This window comes from Anoplophora glabripennis, unplaced genomic scaffold (genome assembly GCF_000390285.2).
Source record: "Anoplophora glabripennis isolate ALB-LARVAE unplaced genomic scaffold, Agla_2.0 scaffold349, whole genome shotgun sequence".
In the NCBI taxonomy this organism is placed as follows: Eukaryota; Metazoa; Arthropoda; class Insecta; order Coleoptera; family Cerambycidae; genus Anoplophora; species Anoplophora glabripennis.
In genome coordinates this window covers 363,799-391,716 of record NW_019416444.1, presented here as the reverse complement: position 1 = coordinate 391,716, position 27,918 = coordinate 363,799, and the positions used below count along the sequence as shown (strand labels likewise).

The 27,918-nt window shown below is 33.5% G+C and overlaps 1 protein-coding gene across 2 annotated transcripts; it reads right to left on the bottom strand.

The window, feature by feature from the left end:
* On the bottom strand, positions 1-27,666 carry LOC108910362 (spermatogenesis-associated protein 20). 2 transcript variants are annotated; one of them, XM_018714936.2, is made up of 6 exons: positions 27,274-27,666; positions 26,836-27,072; positions 25,426-26,781; positions 20,277-20,485; positions 3,461-3,660; positions 1-2,043 (listed from the first exon to the last, which is right to left on the bottom strand). In XM_018714936.2, the coding sequence occupies exons 1-6, from the start codon at positions 27,444-27,446 to the stop codon at positions 1,759-1,761; spliced, it is 2,460 nt and encodes an 819-aa protein (XP_018570452.1). In that variant the 5' UTR covers positions 27,447-27,666; the 3' UTR covers positions 1-1,758. The 2 variants fall into 2 exon arrangements, with proteins under 2 accessions (XP_018570452.1, XP_018570453.1); XM_018714937.2 differs by having other exon boundaries at positions 1,952-2,043; positions 3,420-3,660; positions 27,274-27,665.
* Between the last annotated feature and the right edge of the window lie 252 nt (positions 27,667-27,918).

Here is a 27,918-nt window from a genome sequence, read left to right as displayed (position 1 = left end):
ATAAACTTTTTTTCTATATTATGAGTGACAAAGGAATTATTTTACTTTCTCACACTAATGGCCCACCATATGGTAAAGTGCTATTTTCGTACAAGATACAGAAAAAATAATCGGTTTACTTTGTACAAAATGTAGTTAATGTTATAAGTCAACGATTTGTCAAATCAAAAATATTAATGTAGGTCGATTATCTTCAAATATTACATGAATAACTTCCCAATAAATTTTTTTGGTGTTTTATACGAGGCAGATTACCTACACAGAAAAAAATGTTTGCTCTTAACAAACTTAATAGAATTAATTGGATATTAAGAAATGAAAATATGCTACAAATTATGTTTTAATCATTTTCCATAATATCAACTTCATGTTTTTTGTACGATCTGGGGACCTAATCTGGGGATCTAATATATACAGGCTATATATTAAATGGCCGAAAATGATCGGTTATTTATGTATTTCTCAACTGATCTCATGTTTATTTTGTTATGAAGAGAACATAAATATTATAAGTATAAAATCGAGAACTATATTTCTTACACCCTGTATATGTTGGCCCACGTTTTTGTACATCTGAGTACAATTTTTTTTAATAAAAATTATTTTTTCAACTCCATTCTTAGACACACTTGAGTATGTACTACATTCCAAAACCTTTTTTGAAACAAGGAGCTTAGAAGAAAGTTTAAAGGAATAAAATACTTGCTTTTTACAGTTTTATCAGTGCAGTAGAAAAGGGAAGGTAACAGATGATTCTATTATTAAAACAAAATGGATACACTTTTGATAAAAAATTAAATTATTTCTTTGAATCTGCTCATTTTACAATAAAAAAGCGCTATTTAATTTTCACTAAAATTTGACCATTTCCGAATAAAATATCTTATAAAGACGTTTCAATAGAAAATTGCACTAAAATAATTTTAAGAAAAATTGCAAAAAATACACTTTCGCTCCAGAATCTAGAATTTCCTATTCACTGTAGGTGTTCTTTAGGTTAATTTTTTCAAACGAATCATTATTTATATTTCATTTATTAATTTTCCATTCGATTTAAGGCCTATATTGTCAGACAAACATTGGAACTCAGCCGCACTATTATTTAATAGTAACAGAGTTTGACGCAATGTGTACATATGATTTGCATCATAACCCGTGACTCGTTGCTTTCATCTCGCCCATTAACAACATGCGTAATTAATAATTTATTAAACATTAAACAGTAATAAAATATCGTGTTTGTGAACTATTTTGTTGGACTGGGATTCCTATCAACGTAATCGGCATATTGAAAGATAAACGCATAAAAATTTACTCTTACAGCTGCCATACCGGGTAGTTTTATTACATTACGTAATTTTTATATTCAATCTGTGTAATATAACACCCCCCTGCACTTTCTGCGACAGATAAAACTAAAAAGCTGAAATCGTTTAGAAAATACTTAAAAATATTCATGAAAATTTCAACAATAGAGCATTGTACTAAAGAAAAAACCTGTTTCGAGTAAAATATATGTTAAGAAATTATCATTATTTTATGATTATCTTCTCCTAAAGTTTGATAAAAAATAAATTGAAGTACTTGTAAAAATTAACGAAAAATTTCGCGAGTGAAGATAAAACTAATATAATCGCTTTGATTTTGAACTTAGCGACAGTAATTTCAGCAACAAGATCGAATTTCCCCACACCTACAGGCACTCAAGCGCGAGTAAAACCTATACACCTATCTCTAGCATCGTCTCCGACGAAGCTTTCACTCGGTGCCCCTCTTCTGGCCGTTGCCATCATCCAGGGACGTGGCCAGCTCATCAGGCTCAGTCACCGGCAGCGAGCAGGCGAAGTTCCTGCACACGTAAGCCGCCGGCTTGCCCTGGATGGGCCGCAGGCGAGACAGGGTCTCGTGGCGGCGGTACAGCAGGCCGGCGCGGCCGCCAGGACCGTCGGCGATGGCCAGGATGCGGCCGGGGAGGAAGCGCGAGCGGACGACGTCTAGGAGGGCCTGTGTGTGGTTGTCCTCGGTCTGGCCCGCTATAAAGACCTGGAACGAAAGACAAATAATGGTTTTTGTGTAAAACCGAGCATTCTCTATTAAAAAAAAACTATGTACACAGAGTTGTCCTTAAGAATGTTTCTATAAAAAAATGGTGATGCATAAGTTAATTGTAACAATTTTTATTTTTTTTTCAGTAGCCTGCTTTGAAATAGGATACCGCTTTTATACCCTCTAAAGTCGCAAACAATTTTTTTAAGAAGTTGAGGTAAATTTTAATAAACATTGTAAATTTTTTGAAAATGATTAAATGTTTTTATCTAGTCTGTTTAGAAATGAAAGAGAGTAGTAAAAGCTTATTATGTATGCAAATCGTAAATAAATGTAGTACTGGTGCTTATATTCAATATTTTTATATTATGTTTTATCGGTATAGATGAGGTGTACTTTTAAAAAAACTTTGTGTGACCGGGTTGTACTAAATTGTAGCAGGTAGCTAAAATTTAATCCCCGACAATCCGTCTTTGTCTATGCCGTTTCAATTTCTCGGTCCATTTCTTATAAGTAAACAATATAAAAACAGCATTTCAAAACATGAGGCTACTTTAAGCATCATAACCGGGTTAAGAGGGTTTTTAGTAACTCAAATAAAATTATTCAATATTATTATCAAAATATTTATTTAAATTTAATGAATAGACTTTTATTCCACACAAAAATATATGTATTTTGAAAATTCAAATTATGGTGAGTAAATGTAGTGTTGTATAAATGTACAATAAAGAAAACAAAAAAGTAGATATATTAAAATTCATCCTCTGAATATTCTCTGAAGAAGAATTATCTTCGTCTCCTAGGTTGATAACGGTAGGTTCCACAGTAACGTCAATTAAATTATCGAGTTCCCACTTTTCCACGATGTCGTCAACACTGTTGGTAGGATTTTGGTGTTTCAATGCATTAAATACATTTAATATAATAATCTTCTCATTCTGAGACAGCGCACATCTTTTCACGCGTTTAGCAGGTACGTAATCTGATAAGCTCGACATTTTACCCAAACAATATTATATCCACTGGCACAGTAGTCACTAAACACAAGTCGAATTTTACTCTACTGCACTAGCACGTCTTCGTATATTCAGCTCTAAGACTGGATTGATCTGTCACAATACACTGGCTCCTTCCCTATGATGTATCCAGTAAAATATACTAATGTATACCCATTACCTGTTAGCATTAGTGTTACCCGATAATTACCTGAAACGAAATATTACCACGCCCATGGCCGGTTCTTATCTCGGGGTTTTATTACTCTCTTTCATTTCCAAACAGACTATAGGGAATATTTCTGCTTACGATAGACAGGTAGTGAATTGGTGGCAAAAAATGAGGAATGATAAATGAAATGATTCGATTCTAACCTTGTGATGGCAGTGATCCGTGACCGAACGAATGGCCCTACCTGTGTGGGTGAGTTATGGTAGAACATCAGGGCGGACGTCATCTCCGGCAGGGCTACCGGAATGGACCGGAGCCGGTCGGAGAAGGCGGTCAGAGTCCTGCCGGCCTTGTCCCGCAGGTCCTGCCTGTCAAGGTAGGCGGCAAGCCGGATCAGGTTGTGGACGGCGACGGAGTTGCCGCACGGTTCGGCGCCGTCTTGATCTGAAACAAACGCAATATACATATTACAAAAGAAATAAGCAACTTAAAAATTTTAATTTCGTTACGCGATCAAAATCGTATTGTGACGTCATCTAGTGCTACTACCTGCTACTACTACGCCCTTGTTGCAGGGCCGTCCTATGTGTCATTCATATTCTCGATTATCGATCGCACTAAATGACATTACGAATTTTTCAATTCTAGATTCCGTCACAAAATTTGGCGTTGTATCAGTCGCTGATCAGCTTATTTGTTTCTTGATATCTTTATCTTACACAACTTTTATCTGAAATACTTTTAGATATGACTGGATCCTGAAATGTTGTTAGGGACTCGGTTCTTTTTTGGGACAACCTGTATAATAGAATGTGTATATTACAAACCGATAAAACCTCGTAAAACAGATTTTTTTTAAAAGTATTTCTACACGACTTATGTCTGTCCATCCCTAATAAAGGGTGTCCCGAAATTAATGCAACAAAATTCTCAAGACAAATTTAGGGGACCCGTATTTTTTCTTTTTGACTGAAGTGGCTCCCTCTTTCGAAGTTACTGCCCCCTGAAATCTGCCCCTGTCTTTTTTGAGATTAATCTCAGAACCCTGTTGTATGAGAATCACTAAATTTGGTACACAGGGGTTTTATGATATATGGAATCTGACAGAACTACGCTTTTTGGCGGGGAACCCCCTTTGGATACATTTTCGGGGCCCACGAACCAAAAAATTTTGGTCGCAAATTTGAATTTTTTAAAAATTATTAGTTAGCTAGAAAGCCAATGAATTTAGAAACTTTTTTGTCTCTTGATATTTTTTTTCGTAAAACGCAATGTTTTTAAGGAAATTAGCGAATCACGATATGCATTCGATTACATTTTGACATTTTTCTCGAAAACATTACGTTATATGAAAAAGTATCAAGAGGCTTTCTAGTGGACTAATAACTTTTAAGAAATTAAATATGCCACCAAATTATTTTAGCTCCAAAGACAAGAGGAGCCACGAAAAATTGTCTTAGGCGGATAGCACCATCAGATTCCACATGTCTTAAAACCCCTGTGTACCAAATTTATTGATTCTCGTACAACAGGGTTCTGAGATATAAAAAAAGATTATTCTTGCTTTCTAATCCAAATCTCTCTGTTCACTCTCTGACTCTTACTGTCAATATCTCGCTAACCTCGTTTTGCCCAACCAAAACAAGTGTTTCCATAATTCTAAATTCTAAAACATTAAACTCATAATCTGCTAAATGCAAATTGATCACTAAGTGATAGATATAACATTAACACAATATTATAAACAAATTTTCTAAAATAACCTTCCAACACCAGCAGCGCCGACATATATGTTTGCCAATTCAAGGCACAATGAATTTCCTAAGAATTTAGTACAATTTGTTTGTTTAATAGATTTATTCCATATTTTAATTAAACTATTGTTGCCACAAACTAAACGCTTAAGTGAAAATGTTATAAAAAATGTTTCCGGTTTCTGTAATGTTTAATGTTTAATAATCTAATTCCACAGTATTCAGCATATTTCATTAAAATTTTTTTAAGAGATAACGCATCTTGGTCTTTATTACAACAGAAATACGGCAAACATACCTAATAATTTTTTTATAAAATGGGTTGACAGGTCGTTGCCATAAATTAAAAAGAGTAACGGTCCAAGTATGGAACCTTGGGGTACCCCAGGTTTTGTGTTTGGTTTTTTCAAAATACCTACATTAATTTACTGCTGCTATCTTTGATCTGTCATATAATTTTTCTGTAGGAGACATGACTGCAGTTTGAAATTAATTTTCGAAAACCGTGTTGTACTTTTGACAATACATTAAAATCTTCAATGCGCATAAAGATTCCACTACAAACAATTTCTCTTTACCTACAAGGTCTTCACAAAAATACTTTTTGGTGTAGCTTTTAACCATTTGTCTAGCCTCAATTCTCTCACTATCATCTATAAACTTCTTAATCTTGCAAATGTTCTTTGAAAGACCAGAAAAAAAGTGTTTCCACCCAAATGATAATTTTTTTCATATTATTACGAAACAGGTTCTAGAAGTGTTGAAAAACCGTTTAAAATCAACAACGAAATTAATCTTTTGGTATATTTCCAATTTAATTAATAGAATATTTTCAAATTTTACTGTAGTTCTGAATGAGCTAAAAATAAACAAAGATTGGTTAGCATTTATACGGTACCAATAATGTTGTACTTCATTGACTAGGAAGTATCATGAAACGGAAGTCAAGTTGTTACAGTGTCATTTCAGTCGTTTATTCGTAGTAACGTGTTTGTTATTATTATTTCCGCCATCATCAAGAACACCTTGACAGAAAATGAAAGCATGACGTCGGGTAGCCGTTTCGATTTTTGAAATTTTGATGGATTTTCTTTATAACTAGACAGAATTAAAAAATATTTATGTAAATTTAGACAGACAACTGTATACCTTTTTCAAATTAAAAATATTCCGTATCGAAACACAAGTTTTAATGGTAAGAAGAATGAATGGTGAATGATGTGTAAACAGAGCCAACAGAGCTATCGATGGAATCAGCAGTTCTAAAATTGTTTCTTGATAGCACTGTGATAGTCAGGCAGGTATAAAAAACTATATTTGCAGAAAATGTTTCTGCAATGGTTTTTCGCACTTCGATTAATTACTCTTCAAATATTTGCTCCATGTGTGTAAAATTTGTGTTTACACCCTGTATATTTAGACGTAGGAACTGAGAGGACCTAAAATTGTATATTGAATATTGAAAAATGACAATGAACCACTTCAATCAATTCATTTTGTTCTATTTAGGACTTGAAGAAAAGTATAATTTCATTACCCCCAAAAAATTAAATTTTTGTACGTCAATTACAAAGTTAAAAGTGCAATGCTCTTATAGGGCATATTCTAGTTAGATCTCATTTTATATTAGTTCAGCAAATGTATCAATGTGTTATTTTCCTGTAACTTACATATCATCTCTCGGAATGCTATAAAGGGTTAATCAATTTTGGTCCTCATATATTCATACATTCGCCTACGCCATACAAGCAGAATTAGAAACATATATTCATATATTCCAATTCAGATACAACAATTTTATATTTACGATTTTGTCTTGTTTCAAATTACGTTGTAATGAAATGTAATAATTGTTAATAATAGGGGTATGTCTCTGTAATTGAGTTTAACCTGTGAATAGCGTATTAATCGTTTTTTAAATTAAATTACAGTTTTTAGGGGCAACAATAACGACTTAAAGGTAGATTTTTGTCTGTTAATACGCCAATTAACGCATTTTCCACGATCGCACTATATCAGGGGTAGCAATTAGTTAAGCAAATTAGATTACAACCCCAAATACGTTGAGTACAACCGTTCGCGAATACATTCTCTATTTAACTACGCCACAAACATCACTAGGCCATGACTCTGCCACTACAAGTTTAATGATCTTTCAAGTACAACTGTTGGAAAGGAAAAAATGCATATTAGTCAGTCAAGGCTACCAACAAACAGGGTAAAATGCGCAGCAGTTATAAAAACGGTGCATCTGCATAGTATGTTTGTTCATCTTTGATTTAAATGTACCAGATGTCCCACAAAGAACTTTAAGGTAACAATGCTCTATTTTTTAATTTAATCATGTTACAGATTTTAAACTATGTTTATATACTTTTTATGTTTATTTGTTTCCCACATGTTTTCTAGACAAAAAATTATACAAAAAATAGTAGGTGTTTGCCTTATAAACATAGACCATAGCCTCGTTTTGGAGATACAGGGTGTTGAAGTTGTAAAAATAATAGATTTATTGTTTATATAAAAGACCCCTCACAAATCAAACGGAAAGTGGCTTTCGGTGAAATCGGCCGAATTTTGGATATGTTGTTCCTTTCGGTGTCCAGATCAAAAGTTTCCAAGGGCACGAAACTCGAAAATCTTTCCTGCGAGCAGTACCCAGCTTGGAAGGTTAGATACCGGTAATCCCCGATTTTCACTGATTTTACCTCTACCCTTTTATAAATTGTACTTAGACCATAAAACTTAGAAATAGTTATTTATGAATTAAGCCGGTTATGTTATTCCCGAGTTTTATGATGGCAAGCTTGGGTTAGGAGGGACTTACGGGTCACTCAACGTAGCCGCGGTCAAAGGATAAATAGTATTTACCTTATAATTACTTTATAAGGAAATCCCTAGGAGATAACGAATTTGATTGGTTCATTTAAGAATAATTTTGACCTGACGAGTGAAGAGGAGTACAGAGAGATGTACTGAAGGCAGTTCTACTTGAGCACTGAAGACGTGAGTACACTGCTATTCTGTTGACCGTGGATTCGTTATCGAGCCTCTGGTTATTGACCTCCTTTATTTGTAACGTCTTATTTTAAATCATTTCATTTACGGTATTACTTATTATTTCGTGAAGATGAGTGACACGAGTAGTGATATTAACGCCCAAGTTAGCCCTACGACTCCGACATATATAATATAAGATCAAAATTATTCTTAAATGAACCAATCAAATTCGTTATCTCTTAGGAATTCCCTTATAAAGTAATTATAAGGTAAATGCTATATATCCTTTGAACGCGGCTACGTTGAGCGACCCGTAAGTCCCTCCAAACCCAAGCTTGCCATCATAAAACTCGGAATAACATAACCGGCTTAATTCATAAATAACTATTTCTAAGTTTTATGGTCTAAGTACAATTTATAAAAGGGTAGAGGTAAAATCAGCGAAAATCGGGGATTACCGGTCTCTAACCTTCCAAGCTGGGTACTGCTCGCAGGGAAGATTTTTGGAGCTTCGTGCCCGTGGAGACTTTTGATCTGGACACCGAAAGGAACAACATATCCAAAATTCGGCCGATTTCACCAAAAGCCAATTTCCGTTTGATTTGTGAGGGGTCCTTTTGTCATGTTCTTGAAATGTTTTGATAAAAAAATTGACCTTTTTTTTGTAAACGTGTACGCTTATTTTTACCTGAACGTCCCCCTAAATTTTGTGCATTTCCTTGTGGGACGTCCTGTATATTAACAATTCAGAGGATCCCAGAAGGTAATATTATTTAAAAATATGTTTTATAAACACCACAATTTTCAGTCAAAACAACAAACCAGTCAACAAAAACAAGTGTCACTGAACTCGCGACTGGTTCCAGAAGATTATGTAACCATACTGACCTTTTAAAGCCATGAATATTATTAGTTTCTTTTCACAAAGCTATTGGAAGTAATGCGCAATACGATATTTGTGAAAAATACACCGATTAGGATTTCTAAAGCAAAATTATTATATAATTAAATACTGGTTAATAATACATATACAGGGTGTGGCGTGTATAATCTATAAAAATTAAACTGCAGCCTCCTGATGATATTTGTAATAAAAAAGTCTCATACGAAAAAGTTCTATCTTCGCGTTTTTTTTTTTGTAAATTAAAGTTCATTTATTCAACGAAAATGAAGGCCGACCCTGAGTTATTTTTTAAAAACTTTGGAAATGTTTTTATGCGACCCGAGATGCACCTTATAATTTAAGTCGGTGTAATCTAATACTAGTAATACTAAAAGAAGGTTAGGATACATTGTCAAAAAATTTGTGCAGTCAACTGATTTTGTAGTTGTATTGAATTCATTATACACTTAATTATTAAATATTAAGCATCGCCCATCGACCCATAAGTGTTAAAAAGTGAAAGATTCCAGACAAAAGTTTTTATTTCGGAATTCCACGATAGTAACAATGTAATTTTTATAAAAAATAAAAAAATAATAACAGCTGCCGATTATATTAAAAACGAGATTCTTATTTCTTACTTTGCTTCATTCTTTGGTTTGTGCACAAACTAGTTTTACAATGAACCGAGAAACAATGCATTTACTATTTCCGAACGTGCCGATATGGTGTTAGTGTATGGTGCAGCCGGAGAAAATGCGTTCGCGGCGATTAGGTTGTACCGGGAACGATAGCCACAACGTCACCCCCCATGTGCAAATACAATCCCTCCCGCGTTCAGCGGCTGCGAGATACGGGAAGTGTTATTCCTCGAGAAGAAGGACGTGGTCAGCAAGTGAACCTTAATGTTGAAAATCTTGACGAAGACCCCACAATTAGTACTTGATGACTTGCACAGCAAGTAGGAACTTCATCTCGTACCGTACATCGCATCTTAAGGCGCCAGCTGTTGCACCCGTATCATCTGCAACCAGTTCAACAGGATTGTGATCAACGAATGCGTTTTTGCAGATGATTTTTATGGCAATGAAAATATTTTGATCCATAATTGAACTTTAATTTACGAAAAAAGAACGCAACAATAGAACATTGTCATATAAGACTTCTATTACAAATATCGTTAGGAAGCTGTAGTTTAATTTTTATAGATTATACACGCCCTGTATTTATTTTTGTATTTTTCTAAGTACATTTAAGCTAGCCTGTATTCAAACTTATACCAAAAAAAAAAACAGACAATAAGGTCTGAACACTGTCAAGATCAACAACAGTGAAAGCAAAGGCCTCCAGTGCTGAATCATGAATTAACCTTTGAATAACATTAGTCTGGAATTAATTAATTCTTCCTGTTCTAAAATGTCACACCATTTCTATTGGTTTAAAAAAGAATGGCATTGCTCTGGAATACCAATTTGTTGATTTTTCATACCCGGTAGTATATAGGGTGTCTGCGAAAGGTTGGAAAATCTCAAAGCTGGAGATACTGGTGGCCAAAATAAGTCGATTGAACCAAATATGCCTCATGCAAATTAATGTTGCTGGTTTCAAAGATACAGGGCGTTCAGTGTTTGAATTTTATTTTGTTTCCCAATAATTTTGAAAATTGTCAGAGTATGAACAAAAAAAAATGATACTATTAAGTTTTTTGACATGACAAAGAATTTTTAACTAATTTTTGGCGTTGCTTACCTATGAGAATGATTAGTGTACTCTAGTACTAATCTACCGATCCAAATTGACCTTTAGTATCCTAAAACATCTACATTGAGCCTAGTAAGGGGTAGTACACACTCTGTCTCCGTAATCTATACCCAATCTATCAATGTAAACCCGCATTAACTCCAACTATTCAGCTTTGCGTAGAAACTTCACCGCCCCGCCCCGCTACTCCGTTTGCGACATCCTATGGCCCGGCTTTATATTGGTATTCTCTTACAAAAGATGTCTTTAAACTGTTCGAAATCAAAAGAGACCGCGGTTTCTTCGTTCCAAACAATAATTTTCTTTACAATGAGATTTCCAGACAATAATGATTAAGAGGATATCCAGGAATCCGTCTGTAAGCGGCGCGCTTAAGAAAGCTAGATATTAGGATACACCCACGTTGCAGATTCCACTTGAGAAGTTTATTAAGAGACGTCAGAAGCAAGTATTTATTAGAAAAAATATGGAATTGTGAAATGTTTTGTTCTTCCCTGTTCGCCTTCCTGCAGGTCGGCGGTACGGGGATCTAATTGAACGATAATATTTTTATATACGCTGAATACTCGTATGTATCGAAGACGAGGAGCGAATCAACAGTAATAATTTTCCAAACGGCTATATTTCAGCGTTCTCTGTTTGCCGAGGTAAGACGGAAAATTAATTATCGACTGCTTAGAGGGCTGCTTAAGATCCAATTATTCTGGAGAATTGAAAAACGCATTTCCAAACACAACGCGAAGACATGGAAGGATGATGAAGTTTCACTTCAAAACGCACTTGAAATTATTATTAATTTAACTTTTTTTCATTTAACTTGATACTTTGATACAGTAGTTTTTTAACGAACAATAATTATAAACTTCAGTAACATACAATATACGAATCTATTTTTTATCTTTCACTATATATGTTCTAGATTTATTTCAGTCAAAATATAAAAAAATTTCTAAAATGGAAAAAGATCTAGAAAAGCTTCATCATTTTAAATTCCATATCAGCACATCAGCACAATGTGTTTAATGAAACATGTGACCGCTCCAAAATAAGAAAAAATTCACCTCAATCAACGTGGATCCGTTTTTTAAATTCATTTTTTAAGGTTAAGGTTGTTGAAGTGTAAGTAAAGAAATCGTAGAATGTCGCCTACATTATATTCTAAGTTTTGTCAAAATAGTAAAAATATAACTCATAATCAGTACTACATCTAGTGGACACTGATACTAAATGCCTAAAATAAAGCGTCCAAAAAAGTGAAAAAGCAACCTGTATCGCAGATACTATGAAAGTATGCTCAGTGTCGCCACTATGAGTACGAAAGCAAAGTTTAAATGATGATATTGCAGGGTAATACAGTCATAATGCCATTAATTTTAAGAGAAAATAGGAAAAAATGAATAGAATACGACAAAGCGATTAAAAAAAATTTAAATGGATATTTATTTACACTGACTAAATCATTATTTAAACCCCTTTTCCGATCGCTCCTGATCGCCGACCCACAAAAGTTTATCGAGTGTAAATCTTCACCTACCGCAATATTCGGTCATTAACCTAGCTTTTAACGACAGTGAATAAACAGAGCTTTTACCTAGACACATGAATAAATAAGATATGTTTTTTCATTTTATATATTGACAAGTATTATTTATTTGTTAATAAAAACAAATGTGTAAGGATAATAATCATTTTCGATTGTTAGGTAAGTATTTTTTTTATTTTAGTATTTTTAATATTGTTAACGTTTTCACTATGTTTTATAATTGAATATGAGTTTTTAGTATTATGTTTAAATTCAGTTTGTAGTAGGTACCTTATTGTGTGAGTTTTTGCTTTTCAAAGAGTAGTATGGTACCAACCTATTTAAAATAACAGTTCAATACGATTGGGGAAATCAGCTGTCAGCAAATGTGATCCAAAGTCGCTGAATTAACGAGAGTTAAGGGGTAATTTTCTTATATTTTAAAAGATCGAGTAACATTTTTTTAGACCTTCCGTGGTTAAAATTAATTACATTACGACTAAATCACTCTGTATATATAAACTTTTCGAAGGCTTTTGATCGTATAGATCACAGTATTTACAAAAACTTAAAGTATACGGTTTTTGTGGTAATTTACTAAAACTTTCTAATTCATACTTATCGATTCGTTTAGAATATGTCGCTAAACGGATTTAAGTTTGATCAGTAGGTATCTTGTTGTTCAGCTGCGAAATCAAGTAGGATTTAGGTATAGATTTGTGAGTTCACTTTGATAATAATTTAACTTTCTCAGATCACGTGCAATATTTGGTTCCCTCAACACTTAAAATATTAGGTTTTTTGATTACACAAGGTCGCGAATTTCGTGATAATGATGTCCTGCTTTCATTAATTTATGTAAATGGATTATTTAGGTTATAATGTACGATATTCATACGAATTTGATAAATTCTGTGCAGGAAAAGTTTTTAAAATATCATGTGCATATTTCCTGCACTTGGATACAATTACAAATTTTTACGATGGTTTTGACTCATTACAGATCAGACACTATCATCATCATCACTTAAAATATTTACATGCACTGTTATAGTCTTTCCAAAGTCAGTTGAACATGTATAAAAACGCCTAGCAATAAAATTTAATGAGTTTCATAGGCGTCCCTAAAAAAGTTTCCTGCTAAAGGAAAAAAATTATAATAATTTGTATATAATATGTACACAATTTCTATTATAGTTCATTTGACCAACAACATATTTTAATTATTTATGTCCTCAAACAGTATTAAACAAAATATACCTCTTATTTCTCCCTTTCGCAATTGTAATATGAATGATTAATAGTCTATAATAAATTAAAATTACCTGAATCACACCAAATTCCGTATTCTGCACTGCACTGCTAGGCCATTTGTTGACAACTGAATTTATGGCGAGGTCGCCCAGTACGGCTGTGTTTGTGCCGCGTTTGCCCGCGCGCTCATTCTTCAACTGGGCGACCAAACCTGTATATGGGTATCGCTAAATAAATATGGGAATTAGTTTTTCAAATATTGCTATATCGAGTTGCTGCGTCAGCGACCGAACCTGGTACATACTGCCAACCTCTTGGTTCAATTGAGATCGGAAAGACTATACACTAACTATATTGATTGTCGTGGCCCCATTATTACATTTTGACAGTACAAAATGAATACTAAAACAAAGTGCTTAAATTCTGCCCTCATTACAAGATAGCGCAAAGAAAAAGTCAAAATACGATTTCTCAATTCCAGTTTTTTACGCTTTCTTTACTTCTCTTTCCCGGACGTGTCTTCGTTCTCAGGGCGACTCATTAATGACCCGAGAAAACGTGCAATTCACAGAGCCCTTCGGATCCCTCCCCTAACCCCCCGGAAAGACAACAGATCAATTAATGCCCGTCCAAGTCGATGGGTTGCGATCAAACAAAACTCCGGAGTTAATCGAAACGAAGTTTCCTGTCGGGTCGGGTCTAGTTTGGGGATTGATTTTAGGCCATCTACGTGGAAGGCGTGTATTGTGATATTGGGCTGCTGTCGGGAGTCGGGAATTGAGCTGTTTCTCGCAGGAGATCTGTCATACTCGTCGACGGAGATCCCCGTTAGACTAGATGGAAGGGGAAATGGAAGTACAGGGCAGCCCAATAATAAATTTAACATTTGTATAGGAATAGTCACAATTTTACTTAACCACTAATTTTTGCTATCGTAGAACTGCTGTCAATTTTAAAAAATATTTGTCACAAGAAAATCTTTCAAAATTTTTTTAGAAATAGGCGTGTTTTAAACATATTGTCGTAATATGAACCTAAAGCGGATTTTGACGAGCGATTCCGATTTTGTTGTTATTCGACTATTGTCCAAATTGTGATACTGATAACTAACAATTTCTTTATATCGCGAAACAAATACTAATTTAAATTTAAATCCTTTTCAAACAAATATCATTATCGATATCGGTAATTTTTTCAAAAACTCAAAAGAGTAAACACTTGGAGGCGGGCAGTTAGAAAATTCAATATTTACATGAAAGAACGCCTTTACCAAATCAAAACACTTAATTCGCAGTATGGAAGGTCTTCACTTTCTCCAACAAAAAATTAAAAACGGCGAAATGATTTCTCTCGTCTAGTATATGAGCTCTTGGTCACGTATTTCACTGAAATTACGTCTCGTCAGATACTTCCCAAATTTAGATTAACTGGTTAAGGAATTTACAATGAGTTCTATTTAAAAAGAAAACAAAATACAATCACCTGAAACCAATTATCAATAATATTAACCAATAATGCAATCGCAGTTACATCATTCCACTCGAGAAAACTGTCGGAACCTTTCAGATAACGTCCAGGACATTACAGAAACAAGTGAAGATAACCGCATTTGTTCCAATTCTACTCGACTGCCCTGATTTCGTCTGATGAACGCTTCACAATGACTGGGAGTGGCATGGATTAGGCCTAGAATAGTTAACGAAATCGTTACAATAAAGGTAACGCGTAATGAAGACGTAAATAATGAAACGGCCCCTGAAAGCGCCACTGAATAATTAACAAACGTAGCTTATAGATTTCACATTATCCTACTAACATTTGCCTGTATGTAAATTACATCGCTTTAATCCATACCTTTAATCAGGGCTGATGAATTATCTAGGCGGCTCGGGTTGGTACTTGAAAAATTAGTGAAAATCAAGGACGAAATCCGAAATCTGTTCGCAGGATATTATCACAGATGAAACATACGATCATTTGTTCAGGGAATTTACAAACATGGAGAGGGTTTTTTTAATGGTAGGTATGTATTAACAAAATAAGCATTTTCAACAATCAAATAGTTGAAACTTATTGGGAACTTCTGGAATCGTCCCCGACTTACGTACTACATAAAAAGTGGTCAATAGTTGTGGTCGTAAATGGCATGTCATTCGCTTTTTTGTTCGTTTCTTTTGTAGTAAACAGAAAAATTACTAATTCAATCACGGAAACGTGTGTCTTTTACTGTGAAAATTATTAGTGAACAAATGTTTAACAACTGAAGTCGTTTATTTTTCTACATGGATGAATTCGGTTTAGAATCACTCAATTCTTGTTACATTTTATGGCAGTCTTTCATGTTTTTTTTGTTATTGATCGAGATTGATTGATTGATATAATAAATTCGACTTTTCTAGTATCACATATAGGCCAGGAAATATAGAGTTGGACGCGACTTTTTGTTTCGGCAAGCTGAATTTATCATTATAGATGCTAAATATTCCAGATTTCGTGTGAGTTATTAGACAGTGATAAAGAATGAGAGGAAACGTTCTGGTAATAATAACGCAGTTTATAAATGTTTCATTCAAAAGTCATAAATAAAATTCTTCTGTTTATAACTTTTGATCTAATCAATATTTCTTGACACTCGAGGGCTAATTTTGTAGGTCATTTGAAGATGAAAAATAAAGTACTTTACTGTTTTCTCGTGGAAATGAACGAAAAAAAGTTATAAGCGAAAAACGTGAATTTACGTAAAAATTATACAATTAACCACCCTATAAACAATCTCCCCCCATTTTTATGACTGTGGAAATTAATATGTACATAATATTTAGCATCTATAGTGATAAATTAGGTTACCAGCTCTTTTTCCTGGCCTAATAGTAACTATTTTCGTGATACTAAAGTAGAAAAGGACCAGTTTTTATTTTAACTACGAAATTTATTCCCTTCTTCCCATGCGTCTATATTTTCAGGGTAGCGAATAGGCGAACGCAGGAATAAGAAATAAAAGAAGGTCCGGTCCGTAGAACTTCCAGAAGTTGTTTATTATTAAAGTGATCCCAGGGCGACCGTTCTTTACTCTAAACGTGACTTTATTGGAAATCTATTACGGTTAAGAGGAGGCGTAACGGAGTAATTTAGGTGGTTTAAAATTGTCCAAATTTATAAGTGTGGTCCCTGAACTGTAGAACTTTAAGGGCATAAATCGTGACCGACCCAGAAATACAAATCTCGTCGGAAATTTCCACGAAAACAGCAAAATAAAGAGAAAAAAACAAGAGATCCTAAAACTACGTAGTTCATTATTTAATTGTTATTATTTTGATAAAACACGTACTGTACCCCATCCACGTTTCGGACATCATCAGGAGATAATTAAATAAGATTAACATAATATTATATATTCAACTAAGCCTTATCTGTAATAAAGTTATTTATAATTTTTTAATTGGGTAATATTTATAACAACTGGCTTAAATATAAGGAATGTTATTTAAACGTTGTGTCAATGACGTAATTTTTTATCTTCCCGATACTAAGAATAATGTTTAAATGGAAAGGCTAAGGAGAAAACTGCACAGAGTGTACTGTTTCATATAAAAATAATAAATGTGACTACCTATACAAGTAATGAAACATTTGTAATAAATCTATGTAGAAATTATAATAAATCTACAGTAATGTAAATAATAAAAAAAAATAACAAAAGTGAAAAATTATTAAAGCAACTAGACAAACAATGCCGAAAGCACATGCATTATTAAATATAGTGTTTTTAAAATTATATATTTTAAGCTAATTCAAATAAATTCAAAAAACTTTTTCCTAAAAAAAATCCTATCAACTAAAAAAATGTTCTTTGCTAACCAACCTAAATTTTTGGTATCAAAGATGATAGGACTTTTTTTAGGAAAAATATTTTAGAATTTATTTTAATTAACTTAATACGTTTATAAAACAGTAAAAAATAGAGTGTGTCCCGAGCTTTTACAGTTTTGTTACAAATTAGCAATTCATAAACTTGCTAAAAAAATATTATAGATATTCATACACTATTTTTGAATTCCCTACATATACATATAATATTTTTGTCTTAGATATATTTTAGTCAGAAATAAACCTAGCTAAGTATCTCCTGAGTCATCTCCCTAAAATTTTATGAAAAATTAACTCTTGACGCAGTAGATATTGAAATTTTAATGACAAAAAAAAAACAATTTTTAAAAAATCGTAACTTAATACCACGACATTTGAGGCGTAAATAAATTTAAGGTTCTATAGAGGACTTCAAAAGGCTTCAATTAATGTGAAAAAGCAGTGGCGGCTCTAGACATCCATAACAAGGAGGGTGGAAAAATTTGGATACAAAATATTGAAAAAAAAATCAAATATGATTGGGTACTTTTATTTCAAATACTACTGAAATATAGAGAAAATGTAAGCGACATTATTTTTTATAGTGAAAGTCCATTCTTCTGCTTTTGTACGAAATAAACTTTTCAATTACTTTTTCATTAAAGTTTGCTATTTCTCTCACCATTGATTTTATAATAGATAGCATTGCAAGTGCTACAATCAATTTACAACTTCTACAATTTTTAAAAAACACAGAGGAAACAATATGTAAGTAATAAAATTTTATACCACCACACCTGAACAAATTATGTTTATTAAGAAAAAAAGAGGTGAATAGATATTTGGTTATGGTCGGACTAAACAGAACCCAAAGTGCATAGTAAATATGCGCTACTCCCACTCCGTCTTTCACTGCTGCGCGACGGTAACCATGACCACCGCTGTAAACACTTTACGGATGTAGAGACGAGCTATGAAGAGCCACGTATTCAGAGTTTTGCAAACAAATTTTGCAAGTCGAGTTAAATTGACTGCATATTCCAAATTTAACTAAGGCTAATCTATTTAATTATGTAGATAACATTGTAACCTAAATTTTAAGTTTAATTTTTTTACTACTTAAATTTCTAATTTTCTCCCGCACCAGCCGCCACTGTTTATAAATTACATTTCCAGAATGAAGTTGTTCTCTTTAACCAAGGAGAATGCTATGGTAGCAGGGGCATTAAAATGGATACACTGTATACAGCATACAGGGTGTTCCAGTCATTGTATAACTAATTTATTAATTTTAGAAAAAGACATCGTCTTGGACAAAAGTTGCTGCAATTTTGATAGTGCTTCTGCCAATTATTTTGACTTATACATGGTGTTTACTTTGCCCTGGCAATACCCAACTTTGACTTTTTAAATGAAAAATAAAGAGTCCTGTTTTTTTGACTTGCACAAGAGATTTGCACTTATAAGGGAAATATTCAAAAGCAAGGCACAAAAGGTTCCTCACAAGAACAAAAGGCTTCAGATAATAAAAAAAAAGATGAATTGGAGTGAACAGTAAAAACCATGACTTTGTATATTTCCTCACTTCAGAAGATAATTGAAATTTACGAAGACAACACCAAAATCTAAACTTTTAGCAAAAACATTTGAATACCTCTATTCAAAAACATTCTAGAACTGAAATGTATTACATAAAGTCATATTAAAATTGAACAACAAATTCAAAAATGCAATAACGTCCATACCAAACTAAACTATAACTAAAAATATTTTTAGGAAAACCTCCTCAAAATTGTCTAAGGCATTTTTTTACAAAAGAAAAAACCTCCCAAGAAAAACAGTCTAGCAACAACACAATACCTAATATTTCCTTAAAAATATTACTTCACCAATCAAAATAAATTTGAAAACTTTCGAAATATTTTGAAAATAAATTTTGCTAAATTTCAACTTGCAACAACATGAAATTCAATGCATGCATACTTAATAAGTATTTAAAACAACTTCAAGATATACACGGCAACTTTCACCATATACGACATGTTTAAAATACATAATCTAGTCACATACTGATACGAACGACCAACCTAGGTGCGTTTCTAGGTCATTTCTATTTACCTGCATTCGAAATGTAAACAGTCGTTACGCAAGAAGTGTCTGATCCATTAATTACATGATGCAATACATTAACATAATGCGGGTCCATTTTACCATGTTGAATTTTTAAAGATAAGCCTATTACCGCTAATGACGAATGGGGATAATGTTTTGTGAAAGCATGTAAAGGATTAAAAAGAATTATCGTCGAGCCAGGCAAAAATAGAACAATTCAACTAACAAAATACAAATAAAATGAACTATTTCGTACTTCAAAAAATAATAAGACAGTAAGTAGACAGTAAATAAATACCTAATAATAAAAAATAAATAAAATACTACAAATATACTTTAAATAATACAAATACAATTTAGCAGTGGTGGGCTAATAAAAATTAAAATTGTATTTATCAAAATAGAAATTATTACTATTATCAAATGAGACATATGTAATAATTTTTAAGAGATCCACAAAAGAAGTTCATGATGAAAAAATTTTTAACGAGAAAATTAAAGAGCAGGCCTTTTTAGGATCTCATGGGAGGCAAGATCTATTTAAATTTTATATTTTATAAATTTTGTTTGAAATTGTTTAGTCATGAAAGTTCTCTATATAAGCATAAAAATTCTCCGCTAAAAAGTGATACGAGCCACTTATGTCACTAGCAAATTGTAATCACTGTAAGTTCCATCAGCCCTCACTGCAGTTTCGAGTGCAAAAATTAGATGATTTCAAAAACTGAGAAAGAAAATACTAAATAAATACAAATAATAATTAATAAAACATTAAATACAATTTACAGTGCAAATAACCCATCTGACCAGAGCCATGTCTTTTTAAATTTTACAAATTTTCCTATGAAAATATTAAAAAAAAAATCTGTAAATTCAATGCTATTATATCAAAAACAATTTGAAATTTATAAACGCTTGCCAGACTTACCTTCCTTTCCACGAATCAAGATAGAGGCGTCTCCCTCAGGGCTGGTAAAGTAACCAGCGCCTTTGGCATCCCAGAATTTTGCATCCTGCTGCTCCTGTAAAGTTTCAGCCCACTGTAACCAATCGGCATCAAGAGATGCTTCGTACAGGTCTAAAAGGCCTCTGATCAGGAAAGCATAATCGTCTAAGAAGCCTACAATCGGGTTGGGCCTACAAAAGAATAAAAAAAAACATATATAGAGCTATTCTAAATTATTATGTTGTTACTACATATAGAAATGTGCAGAAGTATTCCCAGTGCAGAAATATTAATTATAATTAGATTATGATCTATTACCAACAAAGTGTTGTATATGAATTCCACATATTTATAACTTAACACACAAATATTAGAGATAAGAAGGTAAAAAAAATTGTTTAGTCTCAATGAAAACTAAAAAATTATTATTTTAGAAGTTTTGATAGCAAATCTGGAAAATAAACAATATAATAAGCAAAGTCCGTGAGTAAATTGTACATCTCTGGTGCATAGTGTAGACACTTGCAAGTAAATCGCTGAATTTGTTGCTAGAACTTTCTACAGCTTTCACAAATTTATTTTACGAAGCTTCCTTTGGCGAGACATTGGTAGAGAGTCTCTTTAACATTTCAAACTAAAGTTGCGATAATTTGCTTGCCAGCTAGAGCGGCTATTTGCACAAGCAGGCAATCAGGAGCGCATACACACACTGCTGGAAATGTGGAGGAGAACTACTTTAGAGCAAGTTTTACCTACTACTGTGCACAAAGTTTAAATCTATACCTCTATAAAGACAAAAGGCATTCACATTTAGCTCCTAAATATCTAGGACTTATTTTAATCTAGCACATCTAATTTTCTTAAACTATGACTACTATGTTTCAAATATATTGGCTAATCACTTTGAGTACTAAAGAAAATCAAGGAAGTACCTACTTAAATTATTGAGGATTATAAACAATGATTTCAATGTATTTTCGTATGTAACAAGTCATTATGGTTATTTTTGATGATTAACCACTACTTGCAATGATAATTGACTTTGGTAATATGTTTAAAACAGTAAAAATAACTTGAACAAACTTTTTTTCAGCAGTGTGATTTTTTTAATATAAGAAAGATCGAAAGAAAAAACTAAATTATTTGTAGATAGGAAAATCTGCATGGAACATAAGTGTGTTATAACTAAAGAAATAATTATTTTATTAATAATAAAGAAGATACTACGTGATTAGCCAAACAAAAACAATTTAAAGCCTCTGCAGTGAAGCTAGACACATACGTGACCGCCGATATTGTTATTCCAGAAAGAACTGACAATCCGAGAAAACTTATATACGTTTCTTTATTTACATATCTAAAGAAAATTAATGGTCAAACATCTGAAAAATTCGAAATAATGAGAGGATTGCGACAGGGAGACCCTCCGTCTACAGCTTTATTCAATATAGTTCTATTATAGATTCTGCAGTAAGAAAAAGTGAAATACCAACCAAGGGAACAGTATATAATCGGCCATGTCAAGTGTTAGCTTATGCTGATAATGTGATTCTGACGAGGACAGAGCAATTTAATAAATGCCATAAAAAAAGGTAGAAAAAGCAGCTAGGGACAAAGGGTTACTTATAAACGAAAAGAAAATGAAGTAAATGGTACTAGAAAAGAAAACAGCAGAAAGGAGAAACAGAGGATTTACGTTTATATCAGGAGAAATGCACTATAATTTCTTGAAGGTGACAAAATTTAATTATCTAGGAGTGGCGATAACTGATAATGGAGGAGAAAAACATGAAATAGAGGAAAGGACTGCAAAAGGAACAAAATGTCAAGAAAAGAATATATAAGACAATAATAAGACCAATAGTTGTTTATGGGAGCGAAGCATGGAAACTGAATACAAAAGAAAAATACTATTTGGAAATATCTGAGAGAAAAGTATTGAGAAAAATATATGGATGAAAGAAAGGAGAGGTATGGCTGAGAAGCACAAACAAGGAACTATGACAATATACAGGGAGCCATTAATAACAAATGTGGATAGAGCACAAAGATTGAGGTGGCTGGGACACGTAAGAAGGCTGGAAGGAGAGAGACNCTGAAAAATTCGAAATAATGAGAGGATTGCGACAGGGAGACCCTCCGTCTACAGCTTTATACAATATAGTTCTATTATAGATTCTGCAGTAAGAAAAAGTGAAATACCAACCAAGGGAACAGTATATAATCGGCCATGTCAAGTGTTAGCTTATGCTGATGATGTGATTCTGACGAGGACAGAGAGCAATTTAATAAATGCCATAAAAAAGGTAGAAAAAGCAGCTAGGGACAAAGGGTTACTTATAAACGAAAAGAAAACGAAGTATATGGTACTAGAAAAGAAAACAGCAGAAAGGAGAAACAGAGGACTTACGTTTATATCAGGAGAAATGCACTATAATTTCGAGAAGGTGACAAAATTTAATTATCTAGGAGTGGCGATAACTGATAATGGAGGAGAAAAACATGAAATAGAGGAAAGGACTGCAAAAGGAACAAAATGTCAAGAAAAGAATATATAAGACAATAATAAGACCAATAGTTGTTTATGGGAGCGAAGCATGGAAATTGAATACAAAAGAAAAATACTATTTGGAAATATCTGAGAGAAAAGTATTGAGAAAAATATATGGAGGAAAGAAAGGAGAGGTATGGCTGAGAAGCACAAACAAGGAACTATGACAATATACAGGGAGCCATTAATAACAAACGTGGCTAGAGCACAAAGATTGAGGTGGCTGGGACACGTAAGAAGGCTGGAAGGAGAGAGACCAAGGAGAGAAGTACTGACAGGAGGTATAACGGGGAGGAGAAGAAGGGGCAGACCTCAGACCAAATGACTACAAGCAGTGGAAAGAGCTTGGATGAAATGGGAACAGGGGACTGGAGGAGAAATGTAGAAAACAAAAAGGAATGGAAAAAAATGTACAACCAAGCCATGAGCCTTGTTGGTTCGCAGCGCTGATTATACTAGTACTATCTAAAGAAAATTACATCCGAAGTCATAGAGACGCACAGAGATTTAGTAAGTTTAAAGCGTTATTATTACACTCTACACTCATTTGAAAAATCATCTTAAGAGACATTTCCACACTCTGTATTAACAGAGCAACAGTTTTCATTTCGTTGTAAATATAATTCATTATTTTTCTCAAATATCAAAATCTTTTATAGTGATTTTCACGTACAGTTAGTTTAAATAGTGATTCCTAACAATTGCAAAAATGATCATGTTAATAAGTTGCCACATTTAGGATATTTAGTGGCAACACAAATAATTTCTTTTTAAGAAATTTATTGGCTTCATGATGAAAATATTTACAGTACATAAAGAGGAAATTGGTGACTGCTTGTGAAAATAAAAATAGTCATATTTGATAATGAAGTATGCAGCATGGGACACATATCATTTTTTAGGGTATGATTCCTAGGTCCACTTGGAGAAAAGAAATTAAAATAAGGGTATCCAACCCTCAGATCTCCAAAAAAAGGGTTGTATAATGCAAATACAGATATATTTTTTCATAGTCTATTGTTAATGTTGATGTCAAATTTAAATTTAAATATCACTGTAAGGAAAAATAAATTTTGCAATAAATAAAAAACACTTTATTGTATCCATTAGTTGAACATGAAAAAAATATTTTGCAAATATATGTGCAACACTGCAATTTTTCAAATGAGCTTAAAAATCATCCCTTAAAAAATTGTTACTCAAATATATCTACTTATATCCAATACAATGTCTGTAGACAGATTTACAACAAGATACTTATTTAGTTATAATAATACGTAAATCGAAACATTTGAAATGGAAAATGTTCACATTTGTACAGGGTATTAACATATATTATGAACAAGTTATAATATAATATAAACACTTAAAACTGTATGTTTGGTGAAATGTTTCTTGTTACTTTGGACTTCACGAAATTGTCAATTGTTTACCATTTCGTTCATGTATGTCATAGCTCGTCCTGAGGCAAAGCCTTGTTTTCACATCATATACGATTTACTCTCTGACATAATTAATGAGTGTTTTTAAATAACGAGGAAAAATACGTACACAATAAATTAAAAATAAAAATTAATTAACGTGTTTTGTGAGGAGAGAGATGGTTTCATGAATAATAAAAAATATGTTGAGGTAAAATAACATACCTATGTTCTCTTGAAATATAAACAAATATTTACATTTTTTGTGTGAGAAAAACATAAAATAAAATTGAAAGTCAAAACCAAGATCGTTGTTTTTATCTTCCGAACTTGTCTGATAATAGGTGGAACAAAAACAAAACAAATTTGGTAATTATCTAATTATAACCAATACAAATACAAATTTGACCTTGTATATTGTTCAGAGTACAAAACACGATCTTAAAAATCAATCAATAACAAATGGCGTTTATTAGTACATTCATGTACCTTCTGGTAATCGGCTTTGACACATTTAAAATTCAAAACGTTGTGCATCTACGTAGAACGTTCCGCATCTAGGTCAATAACTGAACGAATAATCGACATTTAGTCACGCCTTACTTTAGAACGGTTAATAAAGCGTGCAAAATGATTATTTTATTACAAAAAATGTATATCAAGGCCGTTTTAATGCAAATTCTAATTCAAAAACTGAAAAATAAATCTAAAACCTTTCAACGAATGTATTAATCTGTTGTTTCTGCATTTAAGGTATCACCCTTTTTTGGATTGCTATGCAATCTGGTGGTCTATGTACTGGTTGCCACCAGTTGGAGACTATAATGCTTCTTAGCCTTAGTTAGGAATCTTTGACCTGCCTTTATCGTTCTTGGGCTAGACTCTGTGGTTCTAGGGGTTCATATAGCATATTCCCACAGAGCTTAATCCGAGAACAACAAGGGCAGGTCAAAGATTCTCTGCTAAAGCTAAGGAAATTCATTATAAATCTGTAACTGGCAGTGCTCAGGTACATAGGCCATAGTGAAATAACATGGTTCATTAAATAGCAAGGACCATGAAAGTCTTCTCATTGGAATCACCATTATAAGTTACAATTTAATGAAATATCTGTTTTATGAATACTTCTGCATGTTAATATAGTTTAAATAAAACTTACGTTTGCGCAATCTGGCTGTCATCCCCTCGATAGCAACACCTCAGCAGACTCTTGTCTTCCTCGTCGTACAAGAATTTCTTGATGAAGCTGGCAGCCTGAATAGCCCTGTTTATATAGGTCTGGTCTTTCAACACAAATCCGGCCTTAGCATACCCTGAAATCATCAAACCGTTCCACGAAGTCACTATTTTTGTATCGACATGAGGCTTTGGCCTCTTTTGTCTCTCCTCGTATAAGACTTGATGAGATTTCTCCAAAATTTCTTTGAGTTTTTCGACGGTGATACCGAATTTACTTGCGGTGCTTTCATACGAACCGAAACAGACAAGAACATTTTTCTTCTGCAGCTCCTTATGTGGGTCTTGTGATGGATTAACATTACCTTCCTTCTTTACATTGTAATGGTAAGCGATCACTTCAGCGTGCGATATTCCGTCTGTTACTTCATCGAGCAGGTTGAAGATTTCATCATATTCCCAAACGCAAAACGCACCTTCCATCTTATGGGGAGCTCCTTCATAGGGATAGGAATCGGCATCCTCAGCTCCGTAAAATCCTCCAAGTTCGTGACTGAGGTCCCTGGAGACATACGTGAGAATATCTCGTACGACATCAGCATAGAATTCGTCTTTTGTAAGTACATATGCGTCGCAGTAAGAAACTGCCAACTGGGCTTGATCGTAAAGCATTTTCTCAAAGTGGGGCACATGCCAACGGCCGTCTACGGAATACCTCGCAAATCCCTTGTTGACATGGTCGTGAATGCCACCATATGCCATTTTTTTAAGTGTGTGCAGACACATCTCTAAACAGTGCACTCCTTGTTCACCCTTTTTGTTCCTCGCGTACATGTGAAACAGGAAATTAAAATTTGAAGGCTGGGGAAATTTCGGGGCTGGGCTGAAACCACCGTAATCGGACTCATAACTCCTGGACAATTGTAAGAGACATTTCTTCCATGAATCTTCACCTGGAATATCTATCCTCTGACAATCCCTTAGCTCTTTTTCGGAAATTTTCTTTAGTACTTCAACCGAGTGTTTTCCGGAGTTGAGAATAGCGGTTTGCTTCTTCCTCCATTGTTCCGCAATACTCTTCAGAACTGATTTAAATCCTGGGCGACCGTAGCTGTCCTCCGGGGGAAAATATGTTCCACCCGCTAACGGCTCTAAACTAGGCGTAAGGAAAACCGACATTGGCCAACCACCACCCCCAACAGTAGCTTGAATAAAAGACATGTAAAGTTTATCCACGTCTGGCCTTTCTTCCCTGTCTACTTTTACATTTACAAAATACTTATTCATTATTTCAGCCACAGAAGGATTTTCAAACGATTCTTTTTCCATTACATGACACCTAAAAGAAAAGATATTTAAATAGTTGAAAAAATATATTATTAATTTTATTTACCAATGACATGTGGAGTATCCCACAGACAAGAATATCAATTTATTCTCAGCCTTTGCTTTGTCGAAGGCTTCTTGGCCCCAAGGGAACCAATCGACAGGATTGGTAGCGTGTTGTAGCAAATATGGTGATTTTTCTAAAATCAATCTGTTAGTCTTGGGGCTTTTGGAAGAGGAACCTGCTTCTGTTGACATATTTCTTAAATTGAGTACAGCAGCTGTTGATCCAAAAGACCCTGACCTGAAATGCAATAATTTATAGGGCCATACAGAAATAAGGAAGTGCTGAATCAGGTGAATGCAATTCACTTCCCATGCAATGTTTACGTTTCTATGAAAATGACAACCTCTAAAACAAGGTTATGTAGACGGCAGACGTGACATTCAAAACGTAAACAAAACATGTCGGCGGCTCTAGCTCTAGAGAAAATATCACACTTACCTATTTCTGGACGGCCAATTGCAGGATTTCTCTTGCTCTAAAATTTTGTTCGAAAGAACGAGCGGAGAAGACCAGTGCGAATTTGATATTCGCAAATCTCCGTTTGCTAGGCTGATTCTTCGAAATACACTCTGTAAAACCGAAGAATTTTGCACAACGCGTATTGTAAACATGGCTAAAACTGACCGAAGCGAACCATATCCAAACACTACTTTTATATAACTACTACACTACTGCGCACTTTTAAAAAAAAATATTTTTTCACTACGCAAGTAGAAGTAAAAGTCGACTGAATCCAACTCGCTTCTTCGCTCAAGTTGAATAGAATAGGATGAAAATACCGAGCGCATAGCACGACACAATCCAAGACCTTGATTGTGTACCCACCACCACCAAACTAATATAGAATGGGGAAAAAGTAAAATATCAATATAGATTAATCTTAATTACAAATATAGTATATTTGTCTGTAGATAGATTAATTCTTTGTGTATGTACGATATTTAATAAAAGACCAAAAAGACCGACTAGACGAACAATGTTGATTTTAGTCTATCTATTTAAAGAATAAACATTCTTCAGTTTTAATTGCATTCAGTCCAAGAATGACGTCAAATATAAACAAATAAACTAATTTACTTTTCC

Bases quoted from the DNA above. Each gene is read 5' to 3' on its own strand.
- LOC108910362 (XM_018714936.2), bottom strand. From the start codon at position 27,446: ATGTTTACAATACGCGTTGTGCAAAATTCTTCGGTTTTACAGAGTGTA. The intron at 26,782-26,835 runs GTAAATAAAATT...CTTTTCTTTTAG, and splicing joins GGATACTCCACATGTCATTG to GTGTCATGTAATGGAAAAAG. The intron at 2,044-3,460 runs GTAGGGCCATTC...CTTTCGTTCCAG, and splicing joins ACCATAACTCACCCACACAG to GTCTTTATAGCGGGCCAGAC.